Source organism: Gouania willdenowi, chromosome 3 (assembly GCF_900634775.1).
Source record: "Gouania willdenowi chromosome 3, fGouWil2.1, whole genome shotgun sequence".
Lineage (NCBI taxonomy): Eukaryota > Metazoa > Chordata > Actinopteri > Blenniiformes > Gobiesocidae > Gouania > Gouania willdenowi.
The window spans coordinates 44,105,539-44,118,613 of NC_041046.1; the positions used below are offsets into that span (position 1 = coordinate 44,105,539).

Sequence of the window (13,075 nt, forward strand, 5' to 3'; positions counted from 1 at the left end):
TTTTGCATTTTTGTTGTGTTTCAACTGTTTTGTCTGTAACAATATTATGTGGTATCTTATGACATTTTTCCTAACCACGTCTGTATAAGTATATATACATATGTATATATATATATATATACATATAAACCTGTATAAGTAAAGGGTTTGAAAAGGTCTCAGAGTGAGGTATAAAATCAAATCAATCAAATCTCTGTCACTAAAAACCAAATGCCTCAGGCTTTAAAATAAAAGTCATCAGACTCAACAGCCAGGGGCAGTAAAACACAAAAAGGCATTTTATTTTGAAAGTACTAAAAGTTCAGATATATCTAAGTATTGTTTTATTAATTAATACATAGTTTTATGAAACGATGTATCTTAACTTTTAAAAATAAATAAAAAAACAAACTATTATTTTTATATGTTAAGATATTAACATTTCATTTAACTATGTATTTGTTAATCAAACAATGTGTTGATGTATCTTAACTTTTAAAAATATATAGAAAATAACTACTTCCAACTTACTCCCGTATCAAAAGCAGCACATATTATTGACGACATCATGTGTATTTCCAGTTCCTTCAAAATAAAACGCCATGCTGTGTTTTATGGCCTGAGACCATTCAGTCTGATGACTTTTATTCTGAAACCAGAGGCAGTTTCATCTGACGGAGGTTTTGCTGAGTCATGATACCTCACTCAGAGACCTGAGAATGTCCTAAAATGTTCATCGTACAAATGTTTCCTAATCACATGTGAACTGATTGGATAACTTTATCCAGCTTTAATCCTTCCTACATCAACAGTTACTGATCCTATCAGGAATGTTTACTATATATAAATATTATATTTATATTTGTAAAAACTTGTCACTATGTGTTTGCATTTGAAACCATTTCTTCTTTGTAAGGAAACCGTTCTCAAAAAAATGCATCATCCAACATATTCAAGTAAAAGACAAACTAATAATGCTCATTGTGAATTAAAGAGCTAACGTCGCTACGTGTTGTTAGCTTAGCGTCTCTTGCTCGAGGTTTTTGTCGGCCGTGCACAGATTTCGTTGCAACCCTGGAGTCATCTCTCCATGCTCAGGGGATGCAGGAGGCCTCGGGGTAGTTCTCTCCCTCTGCCGTGTGCTGCACCGTGTGCTCCTGCAGCGCCGTCAGATCCACGAAGCGCTCGCCGCACCACACGCACTTGAACTGCGTCTCGCGCGAGTGCACGCTCTGATGCTTGGCCAGGTGCTCGCGCTGCTTGAAGCTCTTGTCACAACTGGCACACTTGAAGGGCTTCTCTCCCGTGTGGACGCGGCGGTGGCGCTGCAGCTCTGACGAGTAGCGAAAGCGCTTCTCGCAGTCGGGACATTTGAGCGGCTTCTCGCGCGTGGGGTCGCAGCGGTGCTGTACAAACTCAGAGGAGGAGACGAAGCGCTTGTCGCACAGCGAGCACTTGAGCGGCTTCTCCGTGCAGTGGGAGTTCTGGTGGCGCTGCAGCGTGGAGTTCTTTTTGTAGCCTTTGCCACATACGTCGCACTTGTACGGCTTTTCCACCTCGCCGCCGCACTTGTGCCTGAGCAGCTCGCCCGACTGGCTGAAGGACTTCTGGCATGACGCGCACTTGAACATGCTCTCCATGCCGTGGACCTGCTGGTGGTAGAGGAGGTGGGACGGCTGCAGGAAGCCTTTGTCGCACAGGTTGCACTTGAACGGTCGCTCCGCCGGGTTCTTGTGCGTGCGGCGGTGGCGCACAAGCGCGTACTGCTGCTTAAAGCTCATCTGGCACTCCTCGCACTGGAAAGGCCGCTCTTCCGAATGTGTGCGTTCATGCTGCCGCAGGTCTGACGGCCGCTTGAAGCTCTTCCCACACGAGCCACAGCTGAAAGGCCGCTCGCCCTCCGGCTGGCACTGATGATGCAGCAGCTCCGACGACTCCTTGAAGTGCATCTCGCACAGGTTGCACTTGAACAGGTGCTCGCCGGAGTGCGCATACATGTGGCGCACCAGGTGGGAGCGGTGCTTGAAGCTCTTCTCGCACACGGCACACTTGTATGGTCGCTCCGAGCTGTGCGTGCGTTGGTGGTGCGCAAGGTGCGACGACTGGCTGAAGCTTTTGTCACATGTATCGCATTTGTACGGCTTCTCGCCGGTGTGCACACGTTCGTGGCGCGTCAGCTCCGACAGGTGCCGGAAGGACTTGTGGCACACGGAGCACTTGTACGGCCGGTCCGGCGCGGACGCCTCGAAGGCCGGAGGAGACGAGGCGCTCATGGCGGCGCCACCGGATGTCTCCCCATTGGAGGGCTGCTGGGGGTTGGCGGCGGACGAGGTGGGCGTAACGTTCCCGGACCCCGGCCGGTATGTTTTCTCGCAGATGGAGCATTTTATGGGGTTGTTGCCGTTGCCGTGGGAGTTGTGGTGCTGAGCGAGCGACGTGAGAAGCGAGAAGCCCATCTTACACACGCCACATACGAACGGCTTCTGCTCCACCTGAACACACTGGTGCTCCAGCAGATCCGTGGCCTGGCTGAAGATCTTCATGCACTGCGTGCACTGGAAGGAGCGGTCCGTGTTCACCATACACTGGTGCTCATGCGGGTTGGCCAGGTGTGAGATGTCGTGGCCGCACACGCCGCATTTGCGCCCCGACTGTTGCTGTTGCGCCTGGACCGCGTGCTGCTGCAGCGAAGTGTCCGGCTGCAGGACCACACCATACACCGTGCAGCCCAGAGCGTTCTCAGCGCCCTGAGGGAGCGTGTGCACCACTGAGGGCGGAGCCACGCCGTGCTGCTGCTGCTGCTGCCACGCCTCCGTCATCCTGGAGCTCAGCACGCAGAAGAAGAAGTAGTAGAAGAAGAAGAGGAGGGGTGGTTTCGAGCTCACAAATGTTTGTGGGCTGGAACACTCGACAGGAAGAACCTGGAAGAAAACAAAACAAATCCCTCAGTAGATGGTCAACACTATACAACAGGGGTTCTTAACCCGTGGGTCAGGAAACAAATGAGGGTCGCTGAATCCTATTCTACGATTGCATATTAGGGCCACAATAAAAAATAAAATAAAATCTGGGCACTACGTTATTAAAATTCTCGTAATATTCTGAGAATAAAATCCTAATTTTATGGGAATCAAGTCTTTATATTTCGAGTTTATTCACATAAAATTACGACTTTAAAGTCGTAATTTCTTTATATTTAAATGACTGTAGCTCCGCCAACTATCCTCTATCTGAGAAATTCCACCAGTTTCGGAAAGCTAATTTGTGGTTCTTTAACGTATCATCTAATTAAGGTAATTTTACTCATAAGTGCCGGAATCATTAAAGATGCCGCTTTGTTTGACAAAATTGTCACACACAAGGAAAAGAGGAGAGAGACTAAAGTCCAAGATGGATTAAAAGAGACCAAATACTGTTGGACTTAATTAAAACATATAATCATGAAGACCCTCCTGGATGAGAGGTTTTTTTTTAATTTTTTTAGTTTCTAGGTGGAGATGTTTCTTATAGTTTTTATGATTGAGATTTTAAGAAGGTTTATATATATATATATATATATATATATATATATATATATATATATATATATATATCAGTGGCGGATGCTTTAAGACTACAAGGGAACCTCAGCTTCCCCTAAAATCAGTGGTCAAATATGTAGTGTTGTGTGTACATTTCATTGACTAAATATATGACAGAACACATGTATGTTTAGTTCAGAATCAGCTTCTTATAACAGGAAACTGACAGTGACAGCGTGACGTTCTTCATTCATTACCGCAGCGTCACAGTGTTAATAAATAGTGGTGAAGTTCAGCTTCAATTGACTTCAATGGGAGAGGATTTAGTGGTTGATCCACTGCAGTCAAACTAGACGCTCATTGGATAAATGCTCAATTATGACGCACTTAGTCCCGCCCATCGGACGCCGGGCTTCACAGGAGGTCTATGGAGCAGTGGGCTGGATCTGTCTGTTCCGGACGCTGGAATAATGGATGATGATTGGATGATCTGTCTCAGGCTAATTCAATTTTGATTGACAGCAAAAATGAGCCAATCAGAGAGTATGACGTTGTAAGCACACAGGCGGGTTTTTCAAATATTTCAGTCCGTTGCTCTGTGTTGACACGGAGACTTTGCTGATCCTCTCATAGCGAATCAACTTCTGTGGAGACTGTTACTGCTTGTGTTGTGAGACTTTTGACCAAACACTCACACTCCAGCGCGCAGCAGCTACGCGCGTGCGTGTGTGATAATCTACAAATAGTTGTTGACAACAAAATGTGAATTCTACTAGAATTCACATTTAAATAAACAGATACATTTTCTGAAGTAGGCAGAAAATGAGCTTCCCCTGCATGAAAGACCAGCAGCCGCCACTGATATATATATATATATATATATATATACAGTACATATATATATATATATATATCTCAACTGATTGGTCAAGACCTAAGCGTGGGCCACAACCCATTATGTGCCAGAGTCTTTCAGTAACTACCACCTTCATCTTTTAGATCAGGGGTGTCAAACTCATTTTACGGAGCAATTCATCTTAAGTGGGCCACAGATCTTAGGTGGTAAAATTAGTAATTTAATCATAATTTTGCACTTCCACGTATAAATAAATTAAATTCAAATTAAATATGTACGGCACTGATAATTTCAAAGAGACAAATTTCAGTCCCTGCAGAAACGTCACTTTCAATTTATTCGATTTTATAACCAATTTTTATGTCATTTGGGGAAATTATGAGGAATATTTTTTATTTTTTTTTAAATTGCAGAACTTGGGAGAAATTTAGAGCTATTTTAACAATTTCAGATTAAAAGTGACTGCCATCATGTGATAAAAAAATGTGAGCCCTGCTAATATTGTGGAGTTTCAATTATTTGTGTATAATTCTGGAGATATCGAGCTGAGATATGTACAACTGAATTAGTAGTTAATTTATACAATGATTTGTGGGTTTCTTTGACTTTATTTGCTTTCTGCTGTGGGCCAAATTGGATGCTTTAATGGGCCAGATTTGGGCCCTGGGCCTTGAGTTTGACACATTTCAGACTTAATTTTTGAAAATGACTTTCCTCAGTAAAACTGGCAGAACTTAATCCTGCGTCTTCATTTAAAAAAAAAAAATGGTAATAAAGGTTCAGTTTCTAATGCACTGTTTTTTTTTGTGTGTGTGTGTGTGTGTGTGTGTGTGTGTGTGTGTGTGTCTACATATTTTTATAAAGGACTGATGGATGCACCACTGTCTCTGTTCTTAAGAGCTGATTGGGAAAGAGAGTATCCCATAATAATAACAACAATAACAATAATGAGTTCCCACAAAAGCTGCAGCAGGCGACAGTCACTTCTCCACGGTGATGATGAGCATTAACAGACCCTTTAGATCCCATGTAGCTGCTGGTTTCTGTCACTGGTTCTATCTGGACCAATGGAGCAGGGCTCCGTCTATTACCTGCAGCACAAACCAATGGATGTGACGCTGAAATCTGTCCTCAAAAAAAACAACTTGCATTTCAGCACCAATAATGGATGCATTTAAGTGTTTAAAGTGATGTTATTGGTTTGGAGATGATTATGGTGCGTGATGTGTTCTACTGGAGCAGGAAGCTGTAGAACGGATTGAGCTCCAGGATGTAGCCACCGTTAGCTCGTCAGCTAAACTACAGAGCTTCCTCCTAACATCATCCCACTCACCTGTCACCGTACACCGGCTCACTTTCACGGGGTTTCTCGGTGTTTCCCGGGCTTGAGTAAAGCTAAGGCAGGCCACAGAGGTGCTCGTTTTACCGGGCCACAATCCGAGCCTGGGCGGCCGACAGCCCGGATCAAAGTAGGCCTTTCCCGGGAGTCAAAACTCGGCCTTTCCCGGAGAACAAGCCTCACAAATCGGCCAGAGAAACTAAAACAGCTGGCGACACTGCCATGGAGCACTCACTCACCGGGGGACGGTCACGGACATTCCGCTACGCTGACAGGGACCAGAGGAGGGGGACCAGCCGGCGGGAAGATGCGAGCGAAGCCGAGCGACATCCTCCTGCGGACGGACGGACCGACGGTCGGACACCGGAAACCTACGGAGCTCCGATCCCCCGCAACCACCGCTCATCACCGGCGGGTAGAGCTCAGAGGAGCCGGTGGAGGATCTAGGATGGAGAAGGAGGCGGTGGGAGATGTTTTATGGAGGAGGAAAATGTCAGAAACACAAAGACCAACGGAACCCCGAAGGCTCCGATAAAGTGTAGTTCACGACGGACAGATAGAGGGCGCTGTTTCACTCCTACAAACAGTAACCAGCGACTCTGATGAGGTTTAGCTGAAGCTAACAAACACATAGAGCTAGATTGTCTTTATTATTCAATAAATGTGATAAAGAACATAACTTTAGTTAAAAAAAAAAAAAAACTGAATTAAAATCATTTCATTTCAAGCAAGAATAAATATTTAAGAAGGTTTGCATCTCTTTTTTCTAACCCTAACCCTTTTTTGTATTTGGGTCATATTATGGGCAGTACATTTGCGTTATATAAAAAAACCACTTCAATAAAAAAAAAAAACCTTTTCAATCCAAAAAAGTTTACTTCAATCAAAAATAAATATTTCCAATCAAAGATAATTGCATTCAAACACTTTCTTTAATTGAAAAACTTTTTTATTGAGGTTTTTTTTTTGTATTTGGCCAATATTATGGATAGTACATTTGTGTCTTCACTATTCAATCAAAAAACACAAAACAAACAAAGACACACACGGGCGCACAAACACACGCAAACAAGTCACATACAAACACTGGCGCGCACGCACACAAACAAATACGTAAATACACAATTACTCAGGCATACACAAACACTTGCGCAAACACAAATGCTTGTGCGCACATGCAAATACTCAGGGTTCTGTCTGACCAACCAGTGTTCAGTGTTGACAAAATGCTGAAGTCAGGTTGTAGTTTAAAAGATTACATTTTATTACTAAGTTTAAAAGGTTAAAAAGGTAGTCTAAAATGGGGGATATATCCAAAAGTGCTGGTGTACTAATCGTCAGGCACGGGGTAGTCAGTGGAGGAGGTTGGGTCTATTTTGATTTGGTGACAGTGAACATTAGTAATGATAGAAAGGCAGATCGCGTTGTGCACCTCGTCCGCTGGCAGTGCCAAATAAGCCATTGTGCGTCTTTACGCATTAGAGTGCGTTCCTATTTATAACAGCTACAGGTGTTGCAGCCAATTGATTGGCAGTTTTGCGCAATGATCATGTGATTTTGATATCAAATATTAATATAAAACTGTATTTGTAGGCGCGCGCACATCACTCGCTCCCTGCGGGCGTCAGTATAATTTTAGTCCTCAATGCATCCTTCAAATAATGTGTTGTGAAATGCTCAATGTGTTTGATTATTTCACACAATTTCTAATAATTTCGCAGAGCTGTCGTTAACTTCATATGTCTGTTGGCATCGGAGTTTCCCATTTCTCATGATTTTGTGCGTAAGGCAGGGTCAGAACTTCCGTGGAGGTGCGCACATTATTTTGCCAGGTTTTTTTTTTTTTTTTTTTTTTTAAAATCACAAACTTTGCTTATATGTGACGTACGCTTTCTTTTGTAAGTATGCAGCGTTTATAAATGAGGCCTCCGGACAGCAACAACCAGAGACAAAAAGTAACTCAAAACACAAGCATTTCTGAACCAAATATAGTAAAGGGAGAATGAGAGAAAGTATATGTGCAGTTTTAGGTTTTCAAGAGTGTAGGCTGTTAATGTTGTGCATTACCTGGACAGCAAGAACCAGAAATACAGAGCGACAGAGCAGTGTGAGTCTGCTGCTTAAGTAGACAGTGTTTCCCAAATGATTCCCTGCACCTGTGAACCACACCCACAAGACACGCCTACAGCACACACACACAAGGCCTGTGTCATCACATCCACAGCACACACACAAAAAAGAGGTGGGGATACCGCTCTACCAGGTTACATCCCTCCTGTTATAATGGTCATTGCGCCAATGACCACTCGGCACAGCCTAGACATCTCTGTAGCATCGAGGTGGTAGTCATCTGGTCGCCCTGGGGGACCGCCTTGGTTCTGCAGCCTCTGCATGGACCCTGGGTTCATTTGTGGGCCAAGAGCTCCCTTCAGTGTCCGAACTTGTAGGTACCCAAAACCCTAAGTATTCTGCTGGCAAATGCTATTACCCTCTTTCCCATCCTGTGTTTGACACAGCACTGCACCCAAGCCCTGGTTACTGGCATCTGTGTACAAGACAAAGGGCAAGTTTAAGTCATCATAGGCCAGAATTGGTGCAGACGTGAGAGCATTTTTTAAAGTCTGGAAGGCCTCTGTACAAGTCTCATCCCAGTTAGCTAGGGGCTGCCGTCCAGAACATTTAGAATTTTTAGGGCTCATTCCTGTTATTAAGCGGTTAAGTGGACTGGCAATCTTAGCAAAGTCTTTAACAAAACGATGACGGTAGCCAGCTCGACCCAGGAATGACTGAAGTTGTTTAACCATTTTGGGAATGGGCCACTCTTCAACACCCCTTACTTTTCATTATCATGGGCAATCCCAGCAGCGGACATTCTGTGCCCCAGGTATTGCACCTCTTTTTTCAGAAAATAGCATTTTTCCAGTTTCAGTTTTAGGCCATGTTTCCCCAATTTCTCTAACACAGAGGCCAAATGGGTCAGATGGAAGTCAAAATCCGGTGAGTATATGATCACATCATCCAAATAAATAAGTACAGACTGCTTATTTTGGTCTCTGGAAAGTTGCAGTTGCATTGGACAAATCAAAGGGCATTTTTGTAAATGTATGCAGTCCCATTGGTGTAATAAAAACAGTTGTTTCTCTGTCATTTGGAGCAACCTGCACTTGCCAATACCCACTGGCTAAATCCAATGTAGTGAAATATTTGGCCTTCCTCTATCCGAGGAAGTGGTTATGCATCTTTATGAGTCACTGCATTCAATTTGCGGTAGTCCACACAAAATCTAAGAGTCCCATCTTTTTTACGAACCAACACTATGGGGCAGCCCACAGACTGGTGCTGGGTACAATGATCTCAGAGTCTAACATACCTTGAATCAAGGCCTTCATCTCTTGGTACATTTGCGGTGGTGCATCTGCCGTTGGAATTACATGTTGCACCGTTGTCCGTCCATAGTCGTCATCATTTGTTGCAAAGACCGCCCTGTGTTTGTGGAGGAGGGCTTGCAAGTGCTCTTTGCTTTCTGCACAGGTCAAAATCATTCAAATAAGGCAAAGTATTGGGCTCAGCACACTTTACTTTTGTCAGTCCTCACTCTTACTGCATTTGCACTGACACGGGTCAAGGTCACATTATGCTCAGGAATGATATCAGCAGAAATAACTTCACACGTTTTGGCTAGCATTTGGTGTCTGTACAGGTACATTGTTGAATTTTTTGGGTTTCTGACTTTTGTCAAAACTTGTCCACATTGAACAGTGGATCAGGAATGGGCAATTAAAAGGTCACCGACTTCAAGTGATTCCACCAAGCACTGATAGTCCTTCCCGTCAATTAATTCTTTGGTCCGGCAGAGTCTGCAAACTGCACCTGTCTTGAGCAGATTTTAAAAGCCATAGTCCATCCCTGTTGTTGGGAGGAGTCACGGGTCAAAGAGGCAACAGGTTGCTTGTCCATTTCTTGCCACAGACAGGAAATTATGTTCACCCAACAACACCATTAGAGTCAGTAAGGCAGTGATCTTTTACAATTAGGAAACCACAGTCTGTCAGCTCAGCTCCACCCACTAATAGGGAGGATCACATAACCCAAGTAGGAGATGTTAAGTTTATTGGCGGCCTCTAGTGTTAGCCAGTGTCCTGCGTCCTCTAATTTACTTCCATGTGTGGCGAAATAACTGAGCGCGTGTCCAGGATGTAGCAGACTGGCATGTTTCCAATAATAAAGTCAACATTTGGTACTTGTCCAATCAATTTGTTAGCATTTTCCTCTTCAGGGCCTTTAGGCTCTGGATACCCCACCATGTGGGCCACTACCGTGGTGTCCACTAGTTTAAAGATGCGAATCTTTGCCTGCCATTACAAAAGCGAGCAATGTGGCCTGGCTGACTACAGTTATTGCAAATTGGGTTTCCCCGATCAGCATACCGGTTTGTAGAGTTCATATAAGGGAAGCTCCTGCCAACAGGCCTGGTTTGTGAGAAGGAGGGGTTCCAGCCTGGAGAGGGGGCCGATCCGGGTGGGGTCCTCTGCAGTTTCTTCCCTTAATTGAGATTTAAGTTGTTCAAAGTCTTTAGCATTCACTGCGTTACTGTGGTCGCCCTTTAAAGTAAAGCACTGAGCCTGTTCAAATGTCTCACATAGGTCGGTTCTCTTAAACAGTTCGTCTGAAACAGTTTCAAGCGTGTGTCATCCGGCAAAATTTTGGCTCGAAACTCACCCCCTGGTTGCTGCGTCTCTCCGGCCTTCAATCAAGTAGTCTCTGAATAAAACAACATTATCGTTAATTCCTCTTGGATCTTTGTTTTTGAGTCTGTTAAAGTACTCTTGTAATCTGAAAGCTAAAGTACTAAGGTTCTCATGTGGCTATTGTTTAGCATAAGAAAAAATTGTGAATGCAACACTGAGGCTGTGACTTTATCCCAATACAGTTTGTCAAGTTCTGTAAAGATTTCACTTTTGGCCTTCCACTCCCCAAGACTGAGTCTTTGCCTTTAAACTTAAAGGTCAACATATTGAACATGGGAACCATACTGAAAGGCCTAATTGTTGGAGCAGGAGTAGGGTCAGATCTACTGGGGTGAGGTTGAGATTCATTTACTACTGGCATTTTGTCCACCACTGGTTATTAATGGGTCAGGTCCTGTCAACAATGCCAAGATGAAACGCCCAGGGTTTTGTCTGACCAACCAGTGTTCAGTGTGGACAAAATGCTCAAGCTAAGTTGTAGTTTAAAGGTTACATTTTCTTACAAAGTTTAAAAGGTTAAAAAGGTAGTCTAAAATGGGGGATATATCCAAAAGTGCAGGTGGTGTGCTAATCGTCAGGCAGGGGGAAGTCAGGTCGATTTCTTTCCAGTCCGAGTGTGGAGCTTGGGCTGAGTTCTTTATCGGACTTGAGATTTGACTAAGACCCACTTGTTTCCTCCTCCATGGGCCACGCCCGTAGATCCTCCTCCAGCACACCTGGACATCAAGAACCAGAGACAAAAAGTAAGTAACTCAAAACACAAGCATTTCTGAATCAAATATAGTAAAGGGAGAATAAAAGAAGGTATATGTGCAGTTTTAGGTTTTCAAGAGAGTAGGCTGTTAATAGTGTGCATTACCTGGACAGCAAGAACCAGAGACACAGAGCAGTGTGAGTCTGCTGCTTAAGTAGACAGTGTTTCCCAGATGATTCCCTGCACCTGTGTCACCACACCCACAAGACACGCCCACAGCACACACACAAGGCCTGTGTCACCACACCCACAAGACACGCCCACAGCACACACACAAGGCCTGTGTCACCACACCCACAAGACACGCCCACAGCACACACACAAGGCCTGTCACCACACCCACAAGACACGCCCACAGCACACACACAAGGCCTGTGTCACCACACCCACAAGACACGCCCACAGCACACACACAAGGCCTGTGTCACCACACCCACAAGACACACCCACAGCACACACACAAGGCCTGTGTCACCACACCCACAAGACACGCCCACAGCACACACACAAGGCCTGTGTCACCACACCCACAAGACACACCCACAGCACACACACAAGGCCTGTCACCACACCCACACAAAAAAGAGGTGGGGATACAGCTCTACTAGGTTACATCCCTCCCTGTTATACAGTAATGGTCATTGCCCCTAATGACCACTCGGCATACACACAAACATTCGCAAACACACAATTACTCACGCACACACAAACACTCGTGTACGCGCACGCAAACATGTGTCATTTCTTCCACCTAAAAAATGTAGGATGTTGTAGTGACTTCCTGCTGTTCAGCTTCTTTATTTGACTGTTTTTCAGTCATTTACAAGTGTTTTTGTTCCTCTTTTGTATATTTTATTGTAATTCTGTGTTTTTTGAGTCATCTATTTCTGTATTTGTTCTTCTTTTGTATATTCTATTGTAATGCAGTGTGTTCTAAGAGTAGTTTTGCAATTTTTTGTGGACGTTTTGTGTTTTTGTACATTTAATTGGAATTTTGTGTTTTTGGAGTCATTCATGTGTGTTTTTGTTCCTCATTTTATTGTAAGTCTGTGTGTTTTCATTGTAACTTTGTGAATTTTTGGAGTCATCCATGTGTGTTTTTATATATTTTATTGTAATTCTGTACATTTTTGGAGTCATTTATGTGTTTTTATATATTTTATTGTAATTCTGTGTGTTTTTGGTCAGAGTTTTCCATTAGCAGAATTAACAGAAAACACAAGAGACGATGATTCATTTCAAACGTTTCATTATTTTCTCCACATCAACTTTGGAAACAACCTCATAAACCAAAGAGTAAGAAAGAGCATGCTCGGGCATGCAATGATGTCACGACATGATGATGCCACCGGGTGCGAAGTAGAAAACATACAGTAGCAGTTTAACAGTTTCTCTTTTTAACGTCATTCGTTGAACTCGGAGACGCGTTCGGTGAGTTTTAGAAGAAGCTATCGCCTTTTTTATTTTTACACCGCTCTCCGCATCTCACACAGCCTTACGTCGAAGAGAGAGAGTCACAGACTGACAGCAGGTCGAGCAGGCTTTGAACAAACATGCTGGAACACAACCCTGACCCCTGACCTCTGACCTCTGACCCCAGGAACCCCCGGCTGCCCTGTGTGCGGCTGAGAGAGAGAGAGAGAGAGAGAGACAAAAACAGTGCATGCCATTGCAGTGGAAAGAGGCGGAGCTTCACCTTTTCTTCATCCAAAGGATGGGTGGGTCTTCTCCCATCGTGGCCCCCCGCCCCCCCCCAGGGTCAGGGCCCAGGAATATGAATAGATACGAGGCACTCAGCATTCTCTCTGTTTTACAAATCGCAGAAAAGTAAGAAACCGGAGTATTAATAATGACACATTACACGTATATAGTAGAACG

The 13,075-nt window shown here is 44.1% G+C and overlaps 1 protein-coding gene and 1 long non-coding RNA gene across 2 annotated transcripts; both read right to left on the bottom strand.

Moving 5' to 3' along the window:
• Nucleotides 1–13: 13 nt before the first annotated feature.
• LOC114461211 (zinc finger protein 319-like) lies at nt 14–6,368 on the bottom strand. The gene is made up of 2 exons (XM_028443119.1): nt 5,935–6,368; nt 14–2,900 (listed from the first exon to the last, which is right to left on the bottom strand). The coding sequence occupies exon 2, from the start codon at nt 2,796–2,798 to the stop codon at nt 1,074–1,076; it is 1,725 nt and encodes a 574-aa protein (XP_028298920.1). The 5' UTR covers nt 2,799–2,900; nt 5,935–6,368; the 3' UTR covers nt 14–1,073.
• Nucleotides 6,369–6,748: 380 nt separating this feature from the next.
• LOC114457345 (uncharacterized) lies at nt 6,749–11,362 on the bottom strand. The gene is made up of 3 exons (XR_003672929.1): nt 11,303–11,362; nt 9,066–11,159; nt 6,749–8,240 (listed from the first exon to the last, which is right to left on the bottom strand). It is a non-coding gene; the product is annotated as an uncharacterized LOC114457345 (long non-coding RNA).
• Nucleotides 11,363–13,075: the final 1,713 nt, after the last annotated feature.

Bases quoted from the DNA above. Each gene is read 5' to 3' on its own strand.
- LOC114461211 (XM_028443119.1), bottom strand. From the start codon at position 2,798: ATGACGGAGGCGTGGCAGCAGCAGCAGCAGCACGGCGTGGCTCCGCCC.